Here is a 23,616-nt window from a genome sequence, read left to right on the forward strand (position 1 = left end):
TTTAATATAATCGATAATACCAGCTGCATAACACTCTTCAGAAGTTAAATATGTACAAGGCAGGCTGGATTTTTGATGCACATTATCCAGTGAACCTGACTTCTTCCCCAACTAATATATATGAAATCTGCAATTTACTACATCTGTACCAGCTTTTTGTAATTACATTCTTTAAAAAATATGTGGTTTTCCTTTTTTTTTTTCTTTTTGCTGATGTAGGCAAGGTGTCTGTGGCTGTACAGAAAGATACATGTCTCTTGAGTTACTGCCTTGATGTGGCAGTTCAGGGCTTACCTTGCCTTCATTGCATCTTCAAAACAACAATTGAGCTCTCCAGGACTGTTACCTTAGGACTTGAGTCCTTGGTACTGCAATTATGCAGTTGAATAATTTTATGAATCTGCCTTGTCTCATTAGATGCCTGGATAACTGCAGATTGTAAGCCTTACGATGAAAAACCAAAATTTTACTTTTAATACACTCTTAGTTTTCACTTTTAAAGCAATACTTTGCAATAGCAAATCTCTGGCCAATTCAGGTCAAGAAAAATAATAAGAGAAAAGAAAATCACATTCTTAGGATGTTGAACTGTCTTAGACAAGTGGTACCCCTTGTAGAAAAGTGAAATAGCAGATCTCTTTTGAAAGACACCAAGACACAAACGAAAAACTTTTCCCATGCACCAAAGAAAGCAGAGTAATGCATTTCCTTGTTTATAATGAAATTTGATCTCTATACACCACGATTTTTAAGAAAGTCGGGCCCAATCTAATGCGTCCAGAAGAATTGTTCTCTGTCTGGTTTCTAGCCAGCCTTCCCAGTTTTAGTACAGGCTTGCCAATAGATACTGAAGTAGCTGCCCAGACACAGTAACCATTTGTACACACTAGCAGGGATTTTTCCCTCCTTGAAACATAGCAACCTGATGGACCATTTAAGATCTATGGTGCAGAGGAGATTCTGCAGCCCAGTTGAGAATGAGGGAGAAGCAGGTTTCTGATTTCTGTGTTCTGTTCCTGGCTTCTCCCCAGTTCTGTAATGGGCCTAATCTATTGGTATAAAATGAAGGTTTCACATTGATTTCAGTGCTGTTTGGATCACATCCCACATATCCTCATTGCATTTTACCTTCCATGAATATAAAGCTGGTGTTTCAGCAATACTGGTCTGTCCACAGAGTTAGGAAGCTAAAAAAAACCCCAATCTCTACAGAGTTTCAGGAAACTCTGATAAAAGATACTACAGAACTGCAGAGTGTTATTTTTTAATATTAATAATTAAGCCTCAAAGAAAACACTGCTGGAGAGCTTTAAATGACCACTTTGAACTCAGTATTTTGAGTTATAATTAAATGGTTCCAATTGTCTGTTTCAGTAAATTTTATCTACCCTTGTTTCTTTAGAAGAAGACCTACCAGTGCATCAAATGTCAGATGGTTTTCTACAATGAATGGGATATCCAAGTTCATGTTGCAAACCACATGATTGGTAAGTGAAGCACTAAAACTTCTGAAAGACAGATAGCTATTTCTCTTACTCATGATCATCATTGCCTCTAAAATTAAACAGAGTTAAGGAGAAATTAATTGTGCATCCATCAATGATTAACCTAGGCATGATTGATTTTTTTATTCATATTATTAGACTTGATAAAGCATTAGCATATTTTATTTTCTGCAAGGGCTAGTTTAGACTTCTGCAGAGAATTATATATCCACTGCCAGTCAAAACACAGGTGATTAGCAAATTAAACTTCTAATCATTTTTGCATTATTGAAAACAAACTAACAGGAATGGTTAATGAACTGGATGTTAGCTTTCCGTAGAGTTTTAGACAGGTTTTAATTTCAGAAGTTATTACGGTAATGACACTACTGTGTACTTCTCAAGCACCTTGGTACCAAAATCAAAACTGGTGAGTTTTTGTCATTAGGAAACATAAATAATTCAAATAGCCATAGAATAGTATTGTTTGTTGTGTTTGAGCAGTCTGGAAAAAAATCCTGAGCGTATCTGTATACAATTAAACACTATCATTTATTTGAAAAAATAAGTAATTGTAGTATTCAGTAATGGAATCTGCTCTTTAAGGTACAAGCATTTAAAAAAGACTTTTAGGATTCCTGAATCCAAGCCTGGCTTGATGTTTACAAGGCTGTTGTAAACTGGAATAAAACAAAAGCTGCTTTTTCTTTGATATTCATATTTTCCTGTTATTTGCTTATTCCCCTAGGGTTACCCATAATGTTTTCAATTTGGTAACCACTCAGTAATAGCACTACGAGTTCTATCAGCCAATTAAATTTATCAAGCACATCATTTGCCCGCTAATAAGATAACATTGCCAGGGTTGTCTCATTTTGCTTTTAGCCTCTTGTCCAAGTTTCACATTTCAAGACAGAGGTGGATACCATTAATTTTATACTCCTGCTTCCCTTATGCTGTTTTTCTTGCTATAATAATAGAAAAACGTGCAAAGCACAGACCAAACAATATGGTATAGAAGCCAGCAATTACATACCCAGCGAAAGAGAATTTGCTGGGTTTTTTCATTTTATAACTTAAAAATACTTAGTTTGATGCTCATTTTTTTCTTTAAAGGTAACATGCAGACTTCTTCCATGAGCACTAGTAATTTGGCAGCACTATAAAAGAAAGTTACCTGCCAAAACTTAATAGCCCATGTTTCTGGGTACTTTATTAATAAGTTTTAATACATTAGAGCATGAACATTTTATATACTTATCATAAAAATGAATACGTGCAAATGACAAGCTGGTTTTGTAAAGGAGCAAACCGATTTGCCTGTTGGATTAAGCCTTAGTTTTGATGTTTTGTGTCTTTGGGGAGGAGGTAATTTGAACTGTTTCACAGTATTCAATCTGTGTCAGTACCGTGGAATTTAAAAGTAGGTTATTACCAACAACAGAACTCACCATTTCTGTTGTTTTCTTTGAATCCAGTGTTTGACCTGTTCTTAATTGTAGCATATAGTGACACTGAAACGTGATAGGGAATGTGGACACTGTGGGTAAGGGATGATGCTGGGATGGCAGAGTGGTGTGTTTGCTTGCCACTTGCCATTTTCAGAATAGGAGCCCACTTCTTTCATGAAGTACTTAGATTTTCTCTTCTTTTCTCTATTTTCTGGATGAGTTTTAGTAAAGGGTCAGAATGGGAGGAGAGAAAGGAGGAGACAGTCAGTAAAGCAGGACAACTGCAGGTAGCTAACTTCAGCCTGCAGATCTGAAAAGACTGAGGTTTTCTTAAACTGAGCAATTAACTGCCTACGTTTTATTTCTAAAAGCTGGATGAGGTTGAATGAGAAAGAGAATCTTTTAAAAAATATTTAATTGTTTTGTCTGTGTTGCGTCTAATCATGCATGATATTGCTTCATGACATAACCATAGTGACACAGATTTAAACGTGCTTAATACAAAATCTTCCCAGTGAAATAAAGAAGGAGCTTGCAAAACATGCAGGGAGATTTGCCGGTCATGCTTGTGGTAATCTGTGTTCAGTGGAAGATTCTTATCTGTGCTGCCAGACTTAACAGTGCAGCTCCTAATGATGTAGCCTCGATTAAGCAAATGCAAGGGGATTTTGTGTTGGGGTGAAGTGAAAAGAATATCAGCATTCTGGAGAGTTTTGAATGTGACCTCAGAATCGAAGCACAGGGAAAAATAATTTCTGATCTCCAATTCTGTTAGCCTTCTCACCACTAATTGGATTTTTCCTTAGCTATCTTTCTAATTTCGCTCTCCCCCCTCCCCTTTAATTGACATCATTGTTCACAGGCCTTTTTTCAAGACTGTATTCTGTCGAGAGAGAAAGGTTCAAGGAGTGACATCAAGCTATTTAAAATTGTGCATCTGTAGGTAGGCTTATAGTATTCATATATAATACAGAAAACATGCACACAAACACATTTGTGTGAATATATATAATACATAACACATATATATATCCATATCTATCTGCGTGCATAACAATATGTAGCTTGAAAAATATATTAGATGAAACACTTAAGTGAATATTGACTTGTTGACACAGCAAATTTACCAAACAGAAAAACCTGGTTTCCTAAACACATTGGTCCCTCCCTTTTTTACATGTATCTGATAAAATACGCCTTCTTGCCCTGCTTTCCCAGTAGGAGATTGGCAGAACAAGGTGTAGTGTTCTCCTCTGGGGAAGCGAAACTAAGAAAGCTTCAGGAAGAGAGAGGGGAAAAAAGGAGGACTTTAAATGCAAGAGAGAGGGAAGGTAATCTGGGAAGGCAGGCATTAAAAGTCAAACAGTGTGATAATCCCTAGATCAAATGTAGGGGCAATAAATGCCTTTACAGACATCATCAGGCAGTGCCAGGAGCTGTTATTTCCTCTCATAGTAAAAAGTTAGCATTATCTGTGTTGCAGTTATTGATGGATGTAGGGTCTTCTTACCTGAACGACTCCATAATTGTAATTCCGGGAAAAGAGAAAAGGGGACGCAGCTGGGACATGGGACAAACAAGAAGGTGGAAACTCATCTGCAAAACTCCACTCAGAAATGAGTGGGAACCACTAATAGAGATAGGTGCTCAGCCCGCTGAGGGAAACAGTTGCTACTCACCATCTTTTTAGCAGTTTGGGAGCCTAGAAAAGTTGATGATGTCCCATCTAATTACCGTGCCCCTTGAACACTATCCCGGGATGTAAACTGAGTTCATGTTGCTAACATGCACAGAGAGAAGTTGCATTATAGAAGGTCACTGAGGCAAAGATATGTTTATAAAACCCCAGTGTGAAACTTAGACTTTTAAATAAGGCAACCAGAATTACTTTGTTGACTAAAATAGCTCCACTGAGGGTAGGTATTTTTAGGTTGTGTGTATGTGTGTGTTTTTGTCTAATCAAATATAATCTCAACTAGACATTTAGCAGGGGAAGAGGGATTAGAGGCTATTTGAAAAGCCTCTTACTCTTCTTTGTTAGGAGGGTATATATAGTGTTTTTACAGGTTTTATTATACGTTTCAACCAATTCAACACGAGGGATTATGCCACCTAATGGAAAGTAAAATCTGCAGATGACCCAGTGAAGTGTAACCTTAAGTATCTTTGACAACAGTACAATTTACATTCATTATTATACAAGTTATATAAAAAGATGTCATAGGGATGGCTTTCCTCAGTAACTACATGTTCATTACTTCTAGAACTTCCCATTTTAAAACTGTTCTGCAGCCTTTAATCGAGTCTTCCCAATGTCTTTGTGATGGGACAGGGCAATAAGCCTTTTCCATTGAATAGATGAGGACAAAGAGGCAAAGAAGTGGAATTCCTTGCCTGTGTTAAGTGAGTGAAAGTTCCAGAGTTCTGACTGACAGATCTGTCCGCACATTTCTAGACACGATGCTTCGTCAAGCAATGCCCATGTTTGCTTAAACTACACGCTGATTCAAGCTTAGGCTAGGGGATGCCAACAGACAGAAAGTGAGGCAAACCATGGGCTTTTTTAAATACACTCTCTGTTTAGGCATTATTTTGGACCTAGATGTAAGCATGTGCTTTTGTTTGGATAATTGTGAAGATGATTGCCAAACAAAAACATGTTTGTTGGTTCTGTGTATTGAAATTTATTGGTTAAATAATTTCTCAGCTTTTGAGTGGGAAAGAAGGAAACGTAAATCCACGCGTGTTTCATATGGGTTTAGGAAATGCTGGCATAAATAGTAATTCTTCAGCCGCCTTCTTTCTTTTACCTTTCCCTCTGGGTGGAATACGTAGCATTTTTATCAGCTTTCTTTGAGAAAATTCTATTTCTGGGTGCATGGTGTCTGTGGAAAAGAGGGAGGCTTTCTGGCATCCCTTTGTTTTCATCACATAGTTTACAGTTGGCATTTGACCTGAGAGGGTAGGAAGAGAGTCTGCCATTGTTTGTGTTCTGTTTGCTGCACTCCACTGCTCCTCCTATTATTTTCCCTGTTATTTTAAGCAGACAAGCTAAACATTGTTTTTTCTTCCATTGATTCCTTTACATCTGTAGTATGTGATGCAGTTCAGTGTAAATAGACCGAACAGTTGCCGTAACAGTTGCCTAGGATTTTGCAGACATGCACATACAGAGTGGCTCAGAACTGGGGGAGTTCAGACACGTTTAACTCAGAAAAGGAATTACTCCATATAAAATTATGAGGCTCAACAGCAGTAGTGTAAATTTGTAAGTGCTCTGAGTAAAGTGCTGTTAGGCATGAGATAATGTAAAGAGATTACATTGCCAAGAACTATTTATGAAGAGCTTAATTTTTTTCACTCTGATAATTCTTGACCAATAATTACCAGCTTCTAATTATCTATTTTAGTTAGAAAGAAATCTCTATCACTATGGAGGTTGGCATTGCAACTAGCGCATAAATCCCCAAAGAGGTAAATGTGTTCCAAACAGCCACAAACAACTGTCTCATGAAACATAGTGAGCAAATTGCGAGCCGCTGGCTGTGCACAACAGAGCAGCACATTTACCATTGAGGACTGATCAGGCTGACAAAGAGAATGATAAAAGGAGGAAACAGCCACAATCTTTGCTAGTTTGCCGCTGCTTTTGTCGATGGAGAAAGCAAGCCCCAGCGTCATAGCAAGAGCCACTACCCCTCTGAAAAGTTGGGGAGCAAGGGCGAAGTGTGTGATGGTCAGGATTTCAGTATCTTTTTGCAACCCTACTTTTGACAATTTCTATATAGGTCATTTCTGATAAGTAAACAGACTTCTCTTTTTTTAATCTTTTCAGTGTCATGTATAAAACACGTTTTGTGAAGTCTATTGTGGGGGGCTTGTTTTTGAGGGGAGGATGTTGTGTAGCATTGAGCGAGGTAGCAGGTGTGAGCAGGAGGAGGAAATGAAGGGAAGGAAAGAAAGATGCCAAGCACTGAAGTTAGGAAGCAAATGGGAAAACAGGATGAAGCAACCCTGCAGTTGACAAGAAGAATTCTAGTTTACACCAGCAAATACTTCATTAAACCCCAAGTAAACAAATCTATGCTGGAACAATTGTAGTTTAAGAAGAGTAGTATATAGAAAGTGGGATCTAACGTTTTAATTTCTCTGCAAAGGAATTTTACAGCTGTGTTTTACAATAACAAGTAGTATATAACCATTAAAAGACGTAAAGACACATTTTAGTGCAACTCATGATTTTTAATTTTTTCAGTGACAGTGATATAAGTATATAATATGTATATATGCTTGTGTGTTGTGTGGATATGCATGTTTGCATTATGCATGTATTAACTGCATGCATAATAAACCTATAAAAATAAATCATCTTATTTGCCTCACATTTGTGGAGTGTACATTATGGTACATGTGGACAACATCACTGATGTCAAGACAAAAGAAATACCTCAGTCGGCTTTCTGGAGCCCAAGAAAATTTTAGTCTGGTTGTAATAGCATGTGGCATTCACACATTCTGTTATTTGTCTAATGCCTAAGATCATTAAAACCCATGATTTTCCTTTCACTTATGCAGAAAGCTGTGCTGGGCAACTAATACTTGTTGCACCATGTTGACCTCAAGTAATACATCTTCAGAATGTCAGTTTAATTGCTCTGCAGTTAAACTGATGTTGTGAAGTCCCTCTTACCCAAAGTTTGGAGAAAAAGAATCCAGAGATACACATCTACACGCTAGAGGAGGAAGGAGGTGGAGACTTCCTTTTGTCTGTCATCTTTTACTGATTCCTGAATAGTAAGAAATGGAAATTGTCAGTTTATAGTGAAAAGACGGATCGCACCCTCTTAGCATCAGAAAATCCTTTGGATGCCTGGGAATCTCCTATTTACAGATAGAGCTGGCAAGAAGTTGTCTAAAAGTTAGACGAAACTTGGTCACCTTGTCTGCAAAATGAGGAGATGTAATTGAAATACCCGGGAAAACCAGGATTTGGTGTTAAATCTGAGAAAACATAGGTTTATTTTGTGAGGAGCTGGGTTACAAAATAGGCGAAATCTGGGCTGTTTAATACTAACAGGAAGCTACCCTCCTGTGGGCAATGCTGGCTTATTTGAAAAGCCCATAAAGGCTTTCTGCATGGACCATACAAAAGGGATACTTTCTCTTTAATAGCCATCTGTACAGGAGAGATGAGAAGTGGGCCAGGTCATCTCTCCTCAGCTGTCATGATATTAACGTAGGTAATGGAGCAAGCTCTGCGTTCTGCTGGGTGTTGTTTTTCATAGATGTTCATCGATTTACACAGATAATTCTATTTATTTCTTAGAGTTGGTCCAAGCAAACCAGGCAGAATAACAAACACCAAAGCATTTCAAATGACTTTATCTTTGTTGTTTTGTAATGTAACTTTTGTCTAAAAAATGGTGTCACACCTACTGTGCAGATGGCTGCATGATTTGTAAACCAGCCAAAACATTTAAACAAATGTGTGATCTGGGGATAGATTAAATAAAGGATAAAATGGAGTGTGGACCACAAATTCTAATAATCAGATGATTTTAAGTTGTGTGTAGTGTGGAGCGATGGTAGCAGCGATAGCAGTGAACGCTTGCCAATGACAGCAAGGTGCCTTACAGATCTCAGGATGGAGCCTGTGGCCTAGTAGGCCTCAGTTTGAGAGCTGCACATTTGCTGTACAGCTGGCAGCTCTGTATGGGGACATCAGATAAAACTTATGTAAAATGAAGTGTTATTGCTTAGTATGAAATTGTGCAGGGAGGGAATTTGCAGACAGTAACTGAAAACAGAATTCATGGTACCAATGAAGCAGACTGTAAATATGAAGAGGCTTTAATTATCTGCGCAATTTAACAAAAAATTCAAGATATATTCAGAAATGGCAAAGGCAGCTGTAAACATGCTAGAGCGGCACCCTTCACTGGGCTTCAGGTTATGTGTGTCACCTATTCGGGTACAGGCGCCCTGCCACCCCCCCAGCCCCAGGTCCACGCTTTCGCCCACCGAGCTGCTCTGCTTGCAGCTGGCACTTCGTTTCAGGGGTTGGAAGCAGGAACGCTTGCTTGCTTTTTGAGACAGCTTTGAGGAAAGACCATCCCGGCTTTTAAATTCACAAATGGTTAAGTCAGGACACAGTGTGCAAACATCTATGAACCCTTTTTTGGGGGGGGCTGGGGGGCATCTTGGACTCAAAACTAATAAACTAATAAAATAGAATAAAAATGTCTTATTATTAAATAATATTAGTAGTAGTAATAATAGTAATGATAATACTGCTAAAAGAAGCGTTTGACAAATGTCCGCAATTCAGGCCGGAGTTCACTTTGGAAAGAAATGAAGCAAAGCGCACGTAAGCTTTAGAGTTTTCCTGCAGAAATGCCTGTGGTATGAATAGCACATGATGAAGGGGACGCTACCAAAAGGTAATGCCAGGCGGTATGAAAGTTGTTCCTTTCCCTCTACCTGCTGTAAGATTCTCCTCTGAGACGCTGCGGTGATACACCGTGCATGTTAATACTCAGGCACCACGGGCTGAATTAATGGCATGGTGTCAGCCTTCCTTTTTGTTCTTTGTTGCTGACCATTTGTATTGCAGGCTTTATCAGTAGCCGTAGCACATTCCTTCGGGCTGTGTTTAGCTGTCAGCACAGAGGGTAGCCTCACCATCGCTTTTCTAAATCGTCCCTGTTCTGAGCGGAGAAGCCTCTGATTCTTTGACGGACTACGTCCCAAGGTTTCTCCCTGCGATGTAAGCGCAGGAAGCGAAACAAAAGAAGCCAATATGGAGAGTGGGTGTCGAACTTCAGCTGCTCATATTGTTGCATTTGGTGAGCTGACGGGGTTTCGTAGGTCACCTTTAGAATTATGCCTATGACAGCAGTAGCTACCTGCCAAGATTGCAAGGTATCTCACAGCTCTCAGGATGGAGCCTGTGGCCTGGTAGGCCGCCGTTGGAGGGGTACGCATTTGCTGTACAGCTGGCAGCACTGTATGGGGCAGCAGTGTGGGCTGTTAGGGAGCTGGAAAGGAGACAAGCATGAAATTTCTTCTAACCCCAACTCTGTTTTTCTGTACTGTTGGCTGCTTCTCAGTTCCTTGACAAAAAAACCAATCAGGCACCCTTTAATCCGCCTGTGATTACCAGTGGTATAAAAAGAGAAGCATAATGAGGAAAAATGCCTCGTTTTGTTGCCTTCAAAAGCCAACAAATTGGAGTTAACTTGACAGGAAGTGGCTTAATAATTAGATTATTTATTTATTCCTGACACATATCCCCCTGTTACTAGTCTCAGGAGATCCTGTAGATGGTACGATTTTCAAGCTGCCATTACTTCGCTGTCTTCTGTGAACAAAGAAGCTACTGTCTATCAGTCAATTAAATGCACTCTTTAAGCAGAGGCTGAGAAGTCCTCAATGGATAGAGCCCTGGGACATTGTGGCTGATGATTCCTTTCTCTGTACTGTACATCACACTCTCAACTACAGTCCCCACAGAGATGGAATAAAGTCATGCATTAAAATATCACTTGTTGATTTGTTTGCTAATGAAGAGCCATTGAAATGTTTGTGTATTTCTGTGGCAAAATTGTTGATAAAAGGACTACTTGCTTGCATATCTTACTTCATCTTCAGTAAGCGCTTATTTAAGACTTACTAAAATTAAAGTCAACAAATTAAGGAAAAAACACAGAGATGGATAATATTGGTTTACTTGCAATTCACATCAATGTAAATAACACTGAGGACAGCAAGAAGAGAGAAAGGGGAATAATAGTACTTCAACCATGCCTGTTACAGTTTTCTTCATTAGTAACAATAAGGATCTCTGGTGGTTTTTTTCTGGTGCGGTAGTGGGCACCCATTTCAAATTATAAAAATGCTAAAGTATCTATTTAAAAATTATCCTGGACATGTAAGAATATTATATTGAAAAAAAAAAAGGGGGGGAAACCTGAAACTTTGTTTCTGTTTTTTGCATTTCTTTTTGGATTTTAAATATGCCCGGTTACCAAAAACTTCCATTATTTAGAGATTAACTGTGTGCAACCAGTTAGTCTCTTAGTTGAGAAAAGTACAAGCATGTCAAGCTAGTTAGTAATGCTGGTTAAGTGTGCATGCTTAATGCAAAATCAGCAAAGCTGTCCGAAGCTGGGGCTTCTGACCTTAACACCACCCTCCCTCACTCTCCCCACCACCCCGCCAGGCTTCTTAACCAGATTTCATAATCTCTTGAATATTTGCCCTGCCACCATTCTTCTTCCACCCTCCAAAAGCCCGGGTTGCCAGAGTGGGCCAGGGTGGAGAGAGGAGGTGTTTGAATTTTTTTTTACAGTTGACATACATGTATACCTGTCTTCACGCTGAAAATCATTAATTGGCAACATCCATCTGGAGTTGGTGCAGGTCTTGCGCTGCTTGTCTTATAGAGCTAGATTTGCTCTTAAGAAATATAGATAGTGCTATAGCAGTTCTCCAGTGAACTAGCTCTGTTCTGAATTTAGCCTCTGTATGACCATTTGCACCTGCAAATAGAGCCTGTAAGTGCTATAATATATGGTTATTTTCTCAACCTTATAAAGAAAGTCACTCATAACAGGATTATTGTTTTCAATGAACTTAACAACAAGCTATAGGGAATTAATTCAAACCAGCCTCAAATTGGAGTGTTTCTTATTCCTATCCTGTTATTCCAACTCATTTTATTAGAAAAAGCTTAGATACTCAGAGGTGTTCTATAATAGAAAATGAATTTGAAACCCATTCATTAATTGGTGATTAATACATTTCAGGATTAGTTTAAGCAAGGCCCTACCTCCTGCCCAGTCAAGTATGTTCTGGTTAATATCCAATTATCTGCACCTTCGTACTTATTATGTCTTAATATTTCGGATATGATAACCAGAAACTTGAGAGTAATGCTAATGAGGAGCATAGAACAGGAATTAACCAGTGACACACTTAGTGATCCTTACTGAGGAAAGTAACTCCTTCCATCTCGTCAGCATAGTGGTCGAGCTACCACCACGCTTTCAGTAAGCAGTACTTTTAATTCTGCCTTTATGGGAGCTTAGAATTATATTTAGGTAAAAATCCTTAATTTTGCACGCCTCATAGACCATGTACGGTCAGAAGATACTCCTGCACACCCTTTTTCACACATAGAGTTACTTTCTTCAAGTGGAGCCAGTGGAAAATCAATAGTAAAGTGAAACGGTAATACCTACTGAAAATACAAGTTGTTTTATGATTGAATGCACTCTCTTCTTATGCACACGGGTGTATGCGTGTGTCTACAAGCTGAACAGCCTATCTATCATGTCCTTCAGCTTGTAAGACAGCTGCTTTAGCAACCAGCAAACCAGTTATAAATGTCTGTGAAATTAAAAAAAAAAACATTTAATTGCTAAATGAGAAATGTAAATGTTACCAAATTAAAATTTTCTGTGCACAAAAATGTTAAGCCCTGAAAGTTCAATCTCAGGATTCTTGCCTCTGAAAAATTACTATACGCCCTCTTAGTGAAACATGCAGGTAAAACCATGGGAACAACATATCAGTGGGGCAGAACTGAGTAATTCTGTCATGTGGCCTTAAACTAACATAATTACAGAGGTAAATTCAATGTATAGGGAGAAAGGAAGAAGAAACATTCCTTTTGGCAGATATATTTTTAACTAACCTGCTGGTTGAATATGTTGTGCAATTCAGGGCATGATGAGAAGTCCCAGAGGAAATGAAGCAGTGGGCAGAGTGAAGGAGACCTGCTCAAAGGTGCAAAGCCACATAACACATTATTTTTATTACATGAATATAATCCAATATATGTGGTACTTATCCAAGAGACTGTACGGAATATGCTATTCATAGTGTGTTGGACAAAGCTTATTTCAAAATACTGCCTCAATCAGTGTGTTTATACTGAAAGGTAGGAGTCTTGTGTTTGGGTTAGACTGAATGATAAAAGGGTTAGTATATTTGTATAATCAAAAGCAATCATAAAACACATGTACAGTGGCCAGAGTTAAGGATATGCTTGTAACATCCTGGTTTGGTTTTCTTTTTTTCAGTCCCTAGCCATACAACTTGAATTTTCTCTCACATGGCACTTGAATACAGTGTTGTAGTTCAGGACCTCAGCAGTATATTCTTAATATCTAGCTGTTTGGCTAGGCACCCTTTCTCCCAACCCTCTCGCAGACAACCTTCACAATGAACCCACTGTGCTTCTGGCTTCATTGCTTTTCATTGCGCACCTATGTGAGTGCCAAGACGTTAGATAACTGTGCAAAAAAATCCCCCCCAAGCCCCCCAGATGAGACTCCTGCAGAGCACTGTGTAATTCATTGAACAACTTGGGAGATGTTGATGTTTACTACCTCGCTCAATTAGTCATTCAGAGGCAACGCAGCCTTCCATTTGCTTCGAAGTTTGGTTAAAAAGCCTAACCCAAATATCACTTAGTGCAAAGTGGGATTTGCAAACTGTCATAACATGATCAAATCAAAACCAATTTTCACCAGAACAGTTAAATACTCTTCAGCTGAGTGACATTTCCCTGCCAAATTTGAACTTTTAACCCACAGTGCTCCTTGTGTGCTGTTATTCTTCAAGTCAGACTTAACAGGGATGGTATTTTTAACCTTTTCTGGTTAAAACGTAGCTGAGCTTAAAAAAAGAAGGCTAAAATTAAAACAAAATTAAAATAAAATGAAGTAAGTGAAAAATGAAATAAATAGGCTTGGGCAGAGAGCTAGCCTAGAAAAAATAATTTTAGGGATACTTCTTAATAATGGAAAAGTTCTCTACTTTTACCTGCTGCTGCATTTGCACCGGTGATGGAGTGTGCCTAGCAGTACAGACCAGAATTGTACTGCCAAGAAAAATCCTTCATGGTGGTGCATGGGCATAAATTAGGTGACAGAATATAGGACACTAATTTCTATGATATGGCACCTAGGTTATTGTATCTTACATCAATGGCCGCTTTTGTGCGACACGTGCATCTGTTTCAACCCTTGCGATGGGTCCTCCAGGCCAGCCTTTTTGTGGGCTGGTGATTTTCTTTGTCTCCTTCAACCTAAAGCTTCTGTAGAAGTTCTCTTCTCTGACAAGAGAAGCACTCTCGACACACTCCACCTGCCCTTTTTTCTTAAATGTATCTTTCCCACTCATCTCCTTAAAAAACAGATTTGGAAGGCTCTTTGACTCTGAATTCTCCCATGCCATTATCTCCCACAAAATACAGTTAACCTTTTCATGGCACGACATACTCTCTCTCTCTCCTTTTGCTTTATGGGATTGTCTTTTCTTGTATGAAGGGAGAACTCATTTTTTCCAAGTCTTGTTTTCCAAGTCTTTGCTTGACAGGCTACAAAGTCAATTTTTGTTTCAGAATGTCAAAATGGGAGTGTGAATGGGTGGAAGTTTGCGGTGGTTCCAGCACTCCCGACAACTTCTTCACGAGCCTAAAATAAGTAGTTGAAATGTGAAATGGAGACAGTACTTACCCACAGAGATTTTTCAAGATAAATTAGTTAACGTACATTAAGAAGGAGAAATATTGTAATGCTGTAAATAGCAAGCTATTAAATTGTGGGTTTTATTATCTCTTGGCTAATGAGGAATTCTGCTGCTTGCCTTAAAGCTCCCAAATTCGATTCATGTTTCCTATCCATTTCAGAGGCCAATTTAAAAAAAATTGTTCTTCCTCTTTTACTGCAGCATCACTTCTCACAGATGCAGTCCAGCTGATTTCTATTCTTGACATCATCTTCTCCACACAACAGAAATTGTCCTTCATTTCTTCCCCAGTCAGAACCAGTTAACAGAAAGAGAGTTAACAGAAATTGTGATGGCTTCCATGAGTCAATGGCTTATTCCTCTTCAGAATTTGTCCTTTGTCACTGCAATTCTGAAAGTTGCTTCAAGGTCCATCTACTCTGCGGGTCCTGTACCCTGCACAAATCTCTTTCTCAATTTCTATATATTCTGCTATCATATGAAAACATTTCTTTTCTCCCTTGTCTAAACCAGTTGCCTTTCTTTGTCTTCCTTGGCTGTCGTTAATCTGCAACCAAACATTGCTGTGCTTTTGTAACGAATTTGTGAGTTCACACTATAAAATGTATTGGCAGTCTTTCGCTTCAATCACTTACTGTGGTGTTTGGCTAAGTCTTGCAAAAATTACACACTTGTACACCTTCAGGAGGGTGTCCATTTTTCAGTATTCTCTGCTGAAATTACCTTCTTTTTAATCTATAGTCCTGATGCAGTACCAGCTATAGCTGGCACCACGGATCTTGTAGCTTTAAATAGTATGCCTTAATATTGCCCCCTTTGTATGCTGTATTGTAATGAAGCAACATCAGTAAATTGCAGTGAAGGGTGATTGTTGCGTGGGGATGACTACTACACCTTGGGGTCCATTTGCACCAGATTATTTTTTTATTGTTGTTATTACAACCCATCTTCTTTACTCTCTTGATGCCAGACTTGCTGTTGGACATCCACGCAGCACAGGGGATCTTTAAAAACATTTTGGACATCAACTTGTCTCCTAGGTACACACCAATGACTGTTCAATTCCAGGCTCTGGTATCTTGGGTGGCTTTACAATACTTTAGTGATGCCAGCTTGGTCTGTTCACTAGAGTTGCGGTGTTCTTCATCGTTTGCTCTAAAAAAATTAGTTTGTTGCTGATAGAAGTGACTGGCATTTCTTGCTAACCATTTTCAGACAGGAACAATACTAGATTATAACAAGTATAACATGCTTTTTCCCTTCTTGCTATTCCCCATACATTTTACAATACAGAAGAGTGCAAAAATTTTTTTGCTTGAGCTGTTTCCTTTCCTTTTGGCACTGTGTTCACATTCAAAGGAAGAATTATAGCAGTGGTGTCAGTTTATCATCCAGGGCCATGATCTCAATGAACCTTCTGCAAAATTCAGTTTCACCCAAGTGATAAAAATTATTATTGTTGTAAAGATACAAATATTTTAATAAAGACATTTTCTTCTCAAAAATCTTTCCAACTTACAGTGACAATGTCTAAATAGAAGCTTCAGCAAGGTAAGAGTGCAGATTTCTGTGTTAGTTGTACAAGAAGCAGCCTTCAGTCATGAAGACAAGTTTTAACTGATTTGTCAGACAATAAAGTGGAAGATAATAATTGATTTCATGTAATGTGGAGGCCAAGAAATTGTCCTGTGTTCTACAACAACAGAGCAGCTCAGGAGATCATGCCTAACACACTTACTGGAGGTACAAGGAACCGTTGCCCATTCCCATATACCCTCGTCACTATAGCCCGGTGCCTGATCACTTATGCTTTTGATATGTTTGATAGCAACGTTCCTGTCACCCCTCCCACTGCAGCTTGAGGATTCAGCATCCCCACTGGTGCTCTGCTAAGGGGTGGAAGTAGAAGCTACAGCTCCGTCGTGTGACTTGCACAGTATCGGGGCTCCTGAGTGTATCACCTTGCGGCTCTAGTGGCCACGTTCTTTGGTGCTGCCCTTGCTGGAACTGTTTGCAAGAAGCGTCCCAAAGCAGGAGCGTCACAGGGTCCTCAGGCTCACTTGTGTACCTGCATCTGTTTCTGTTGCACACAGTAAAAGTTTCAAATAGGCTTGCGTGGCACCACTGTGCATTAGGAATTGTAATGAAAGGGTCTGATCCTGAAAATGTGTAAGTATGCATGTGATTTTATTCACATGAATAGATGCCATAAGCTTCCTTTTATACAGGAATAAGGCTATATATGTTCTCAAGTGTTTGTAAGATTGGGGCCTAAATTGCAATTCCGGGTGGTATTTTTTAACAACATGTTCTAAATGCGGAAAAAAAATACATTTCTTCCGTAATGAAGTCATCATCCCATTAAAACATCTTTTTTCCCCTCAGTGATACCAAACATGTGAATTTTGAGCTGTAATTTGGATTTTTTCCATCTTTGTGAAGATGACACATTTTTTTTCAATGCAAGGCAGCTTTTTTTTGCAGTTTCTTCTTTAGCTTAATACTGCGGCTCTGTAGCATTTCCATTTAAATCAGGAATTAGAGCTGACACACCTTGAATTGAACTATCAATTATTTTAAAACTGACGCCAGTTCCACACTGTTCGGTCGTACAAACTTCCGATTATGGGCCAGAGAGCATTGATTTTTAGCTGTCATTTCTAGCACACACACTGTAGAATTGAAATTTAAACCTTAATCCACTCTTTAATACAATTAATTTTTAATGTGCAGTAATACTAATTGAAATAGCCTGAATTTAGTAAGTCACCACAAGACATTTTCAAAAGCAGGAGTCTCCACTGAGAGCTGGAAGGACAGATAATCATTGTTACAGTGTTTACAGAATAAATGCACACTCTGCAGGCAATTCCATGCCAAGAGATTTTTTTGTTAGTTTGTATTAATATATTTCATTGTAGATATAAATTTGTTTTCAGTGATTCCTACTGAAGCACATCTGTTGTCGTGAACCAAGTTACTTTGATTTTGTTTTAATGGACATGTTTATTTTTATAGAGTATTTTCAGTCTTATGTCTGTACTTTTAACATGACTGTCACTGTATTATCTAGTCGTCAAATGCATTGTGATGTGCAGAGAAAGGTATTCAATTTTCTACCTGTAAAATGGTCAGCCATGCAGTTTCTATGTGTGATAAACTGAAGCTGCATGTTCTGTACGCGACTCTTTTTCCCCTAGGTTTGCCTTTCATATAAGCAATTTATCTTGTGCCAGCCCGATTTCACTACATCACTTTTAATTTTCAGATGTGATCTTTTCAGATGTTTTAGCGGGTAAGATGGAGAGGGGATTCTTACTGCAGAGGAACAGATCTTACACAATTAACCAAGGAGGGATTTAATCATTTTTATAATAGCAAGATGCCATTGCTACATTTATCTGATAAGAAGGAATACTTCTTCGAATGCATCAGTTCTTCTGATGAATTGGCTTGTACAGTGTTCAAAGTGAGCACCAATGTTAAGTGAAAAAGAATGTCATGTGCTTTATATCATCCTTTCATGGCTTGCACATTACAGTATTTAATAAGCCAATAGTGCTGTTAAATATTTAGCAAAGGTTCCCTCAAAACCTTGCCATATATTCAAATGGGATTTTGAGACATTTTGCAGCACATAAGTAAAAATTATGCTTTAGTTCTTGAAATGGTTGTAACATGGCATATTTCCTAAACGAAGTGCAGGACAACATGGCATAAATACATTCAGCAGATTTCACACCCACAGAACACCAGAATTGATTCCCATTTTTCGGATTGAGGGTTCAAACTGGCTCCCATTTTATCAGAAGAAAGCTGCACTGAGTTTATTTGCACAGAATATTAGAACAGTATTATAGCATTTAGTAAAAACCCTGCAACTCACAGTGTGATATTTTAAAGGCTCCTTACCAGTACATGGTTTGTAACAATGAACATTTTCTGAGTTGGGGGTGAGAGAAAAGCAAAGATCAAGTTGTTACCCTCTTGTGAGACTAAGACAGTACAACACTAGGTAATGCTTTCAGGTTCTGTAGTATGCAAAATAGAGATTTAATAACATAGTTGCTGCATGATGTTGTTAATCAAACAATAATAAATCATTAGAAACCCCGTCTTCTTTGACAAATGTCTGCATGTTTCAGATCCTTGTTGTATGCTAATTAATCCTCAGTAAGTAGTTGTATAATAATTAAATGTCCTGCACTTAAAGTACAGCCAAGCCCATTTATACTGTTTAAGGAGGTGTATCTCCTGTTATCTTTGGAAGGAATTAGAGTTCAATACGTGACACAATGGGTATTCTCCTGTTTCTTGGGATGGCTCGCGGATTTTAGGTGCTATGGCTGGTGTGCACCCTTTTGCCCCTGTTCATGTTTAAGAGTGGGCTACAAAGGTTGGGTGAGCCTGTCTGGCTATTAAATCAGTAACTTTGCTGCTGCTGCCAGGATGAGTATGTTCCTGCCCCATGCAGAGGCAGCACAGCAGTTCTGCACTCTCCCGGCTGCAGCGGCAGGTAAGGAACAGCTTTGGAGGTGCTCGGCTGCCTGGCTTGAGGCTCCCTCTCCTCTGTTTCCTGGGGATATCTCCAGTCTTCCTACTCATTACTTAGTCTGTGAGCTGTGTGTAATAATTTTGGCCCACTGAAGAACTGTATTTTCAGGTGTTCATAAAAAAAGAAAGTCTGTCTGTGGTGGGTATAAGCCACACTTGGTGTCGCATGTAGTGGTTAGTTTAACCCTGGAAGGTGGAAGGCAGTGTTTTTCTGCAAATTTTATTTTCAGTTTGGGTGAATATATATATTTTTTCAAATTTCCATTTGCATCAGCAGCTAATACCTGCTTCTTTTTTTTTTAATATTGTAGAAAATAATTCAGTTTCAAAGAAATAGCAGTGTAGCCTGTTTACAGATTATTTGGGTCCTATTTAAAATGTTGGATTTATTTTGCTTGGGAAATCATGTTCATGTATGGCATATTTGTTTAAGTATTCAAAAAAATAGGGTGTTAAGTGCACATATGTGTGTGAATGCATGGAAAGGTCTATATAGTTATATAGGGTAGATGTATTTAATATGCATAGCTTGATGTATGTTGACCTCAGGTTACGAGAGTAGAAAATCCCATTTTCCAGCTTGTTTCAAATGTAGTAAAAATGCTGCTTCAGTTGCTTTATGCTACTCACATTGGGAAAGGTGCTTATACTGTGATAATTATCATCAAGGAATATTAATGCGTTCAGCATTTGTAACCCAAAAACTCATTATAGCTTAAGCTGTGCATCATCTGTGAAGAGAGAACTTTGCCAGAATTCGCTCTTCACAGGGGTTGCCTCCTGCTTGTGATGGAGTGGTCAGAGTATTGTAAGAGGTCACTTAGGCTATTTTTGAAAGCTGAAGTTTTGCAATTTTTGATTCACTACCTTCTGTCTAAATAGCTTAGCATTCTTCCCCCCACAAAATTTGCTTTTTCTAATTGAATGCCTGGTGAAGTGCATAAAGCTAAAGGATTGCATCTCATTATGTGCAAGAGGCTAAAGGTGTAGACATAAACATTGCACATCAAGGTCATGGAGATTTCAGGGTCCATATTCCATCAGCATACGTGGGATTTGCACAAACACCGCTGTCACTCACGCTAGTGGGAACTAGCCGTTCCAATCCTGTGGTCTTTGATAAGAATCTGGTTTCTTACTTGTGTTAAACTGTTGATGCTTTTGGTAGCAACTTCCACTTCAGTATTTATGTATACTGGGACCATATTTTAGTTCCTTAGTGCTATTTCACCATGAAAAATAGGGTTTATCATTTTTACACCTCTGTTGTCTTCCAAGCTCCTGAACCCACAGTTTAACAGCCTTCACATTTCTAAAATATACTTGGGCAGCTTGTTCAAAGCATCAGAGTCCAATTCTTTCCTCACTCGAGTTTCATATCAATGTCTCCCAGTTGACTGAGCTGATTTACATTAATGTTGCTGAGAGGAGATTCAGTCCTGTAAGGGTTATTTTGTATTTCATTAGTGTGTCTTGTTGTGAGAGTCTATATGTGGCCGTACATTTCAGTACCCAAATATATGCTAGAACAGTTACAAAATAAGATGACTGAAATACCTAAAAATAAATAATACCCTACAATAAAGAATTTCTTTTTTGTTGACTTGTAATTGAAATCTTCCTTCCAACTAAGCACTCTTTGCTTCCACCCTTGGTAATGAAGACTGTAGCAGAGCCAAAATTGGGTTGTTCAGTGCTGTTGTTGCTGGAATTTTTAATATGGCCAGGTTTTATTATTTCTTCTCCCCAATATTGATACGTTGGTTGTCATTTCTCACTCTTAATATTGCCTTATGTTGCATGTTGTAGGTTGCTTTATGTTAGGCAGAGAAGACTGGCTTTCGCAGTCTACTTTGTTTCTAAGGTCAAGATATGAACCTGGCCTTGCTCCTGGGAGGACTAGAAAAATCTATTTCATAACTTTCTGCAGGCCTCAAAGAAGGCTAAGAAGAAAAACACAAAACCCACAGGCTTAGTTTAGACCGGGTGAAGAGTTGGATTCATCAATAAGAAAGCTTGCAGCTGATCAGCTTTTCTTGTCATAAAGAGTCCCTGCTGTCAGTGCATACTCCACTGATACGGCAGAGCTTTGGGGAGCCTTGTGAGTCTTTTAAACACCCACACGTTTGTCCAGAAATATCTGACTTTTGATAATATAGAACAAATCTGCTGAAGTAAGAAATTGCTTGCCTATTAAATCACCAAAATGAAGGGCTCGAAAGATAGGTTGACACAGTCCTCGTGAGCTGAGTGTGGGTATTATGGGCTTGCCCAGTTCTCTGATGGGGCATAACTTTGGTTTGTGTAGTAGAGTACTAATGCCTCGTAATGAATGGCCGTCTTGAACCAAAGAGAGAGTCTCAGCAGGTGAGAACACTATTGATGGGAAATAATATGGTACCATACCTGCTGTGTGGATGTAAACTTAATAATCTGTATGAATTTTGAGTAACCCTGCTTCCCTTCCAAAGAAACGTTACGAAAAGATTGCTTCCAAATCCTTCAGATACTTACCGTTCTTGTGACAGATGCCTTAGTCTTTACCTGGAGGCACTGGAAATGAATGTGTGGTTTTTTGCAAGAGATAAGGATGTAGACTTTAGAAGGAGCAATTGTATTTTCATGTTTAAGTTAAGTTAAAAGTTCACCGTTTGCACTTGATGTGGTGAAAGCCAAATGTGAAGAATTGCTTTTCAACATTATTTCTCCATATCTCAAGACCTCTGAGTTATTATGCTAAAATGTTCTATTACATGTAATAAAAAAATGTTGGAAAACTGGAAATAGAGCAAGATTGCTTCCATCGATTTGGCTGTACTTGGATTGCTCTAGCTACATCTTAAATCACAAAAAAGGTCATCTTTGTGCAACGTAATGATGTTGCTGAAAAGACCAAACAATCTGCATTTGCTGAGTACCTGAAAACATTACCCAGTTTTAACAATTTTTCCTTTAAATCAAAAGGGAAAGTGGTGGTATTGATTCTTATCCCACTTACACCAACACAGCTACGCTGTCTTCAGTGAGTTACCAAGTAGGTGATTATGATGAAGTGTCAGGAAATGCTTATGACAAAGCAAGTGAAGCCAGGATTAGGTCCAGCATTTGTTTTAAAAAATGTTAACATTCACTCTACCCTTATTTCACTTCTTTTTATTTTTTTATCTATTTGTCAAAATTCATATTAAAGTACTGTGAAAGATGGGGAGTGAGCATGGAGGCAGCATCTGCTCTTCAGCTAGACCCAGAAAATACTTGCATAATTTTTAAATTCATCTGGATTCTATTTCATGCACAGTGCTTTTTTTGGAATATTTAAAATCTTAAAACTTTCTCAATTTTTTTAAACAATAGGATCCTTATATATAAAAAAAAAAGTAAGTACCATGTTTGTCTATAGGGTCTTATACAAATCCAAAAGCTCAGAGATTTATTGTACATGTAAACTCAAAACTGAGCAGATCAGATATTGTAGCATGATGTTCAAAGGAGAGATATTGGAATGGTAGAATTCTTGGCTTGGCTCCCTCTTCAGATGTAATTGCTGCTTCATTAGGTCTTGGAAGAGTTTCCTATGGTTAAATTTAATCAAATGGTTTAGAATGGCAAGCTCGTATGCTCAAAATTCCAATACCATTCAGAATTTTTAACAAGATTTCCCTCAAATCTTTTTTAAACAAATATTGTGTAACACTAACTGTAGATCCTAAAGTAATTCTTCGTAGCTCATCATAATGAATAAAGTCTGATTTAGAATAGTCTGCATAGGACTTGGATGCTAAAAGGGAGTCATCTGTTGTAGCTAAAACTGCTTGCCAGTAGCCTGTGCAATTAAGTAGCAAGACTCTGGTGCTCTTTTAGCTGTATTAGTGGGCAGCTCTGTGTTTTTTTCTGAGTGTCTTTTACTCGTGTAGCTGTATTCTAATTCACTGTGTTTTAATTAGCTTGGCTTGCTACGTTAGCTATTTCAGTTGGTGTGGTTATCTTGAAGACTTCTTCACATACTTGAGCAGCAGTGAACTACAGCCATCTAAAGCACTTGCATGGGGTGGATGGGAGAAGCCGGTATTAGAGATTAGTGAGAAATGTGAAAAAGTGGTTCAAAATGATTGACATGAAAGAAGAAGACAGAGTGGGAGGCAGAAAGAAGAAATGGAGCCAGCGAACAATGTGAGCATGCCACTCTCCTCTTTCCAAAGCCACTGAAAACACTGAAAGTGTGCAGGAGCTGTACATGAAGTACAGGTGCAGCACACATTTATTCCAAATTAAATGGTAAGAAAAATGTAATTATTGCTGGAGCTGTGGAAGGAAGGAGAGAATGGATAAATGAAAAGAGTGTTCATTTGCAATCCTTATTTTAAAATGTCAGCTTTTAATGTAATGAAGGGATATAGGGGAGGATAGTGATTGTTTATTCTTTTACCAAGTAAAAATACAAATGCATACCCTGGGAGACAAAGAAAGACAAGGTCCCCATCCTGAAGACCTTGCAGTCTGGATTTTGCAGAATGATATACTGTAATATGAAGTAACAGCTTCAGAATATTATGGTTTATTTCTGTAAACACCAACTTTTAATAACCATG

General features: G+C 38.5%; 1 protein-coding gene across 8 annotated transcripts in view; it reads left to right on the forward strand.

The window, feature by feature from the left end:
* The window catches only part of ZNF521 (zinc finger protein 521), a 234,612-nt gene that overhangs the window by 113,003 nt on the left and 97,993 nt on the right, over positions 1-23,616 (forward strand). For all 8 annotated transcript variants that reach the window (XM_059836074.1, XM_059836075.1, XM_059836076.1 and 5 more), the window contains one exon: positions 1,403-1,487. In XM_059836074.1, the coding sequence (XP_059692057.1) occupies positions 1,403-1,487 (85 nt within the window). The remainder of the gene's footprint in view (positions 1-1,402; positions 1,488-23,616) is intronic.

The sequence above is a fragment of the Gavia stellata genome, chromosome 3 (genome assembly GCF_030936135.1).
Source record: "Gavia stellata isolate bGavSte3 chromosome 3, bGavSte3.hap2, whole genome shotgun sequence".
In the NCBI taxonomy this organism is placed as follows: Eukaryota; Metazoa; Chordata; class Aves; order Gaviiformes; family Gaviidae; genus Gavia; species Gavia stellata.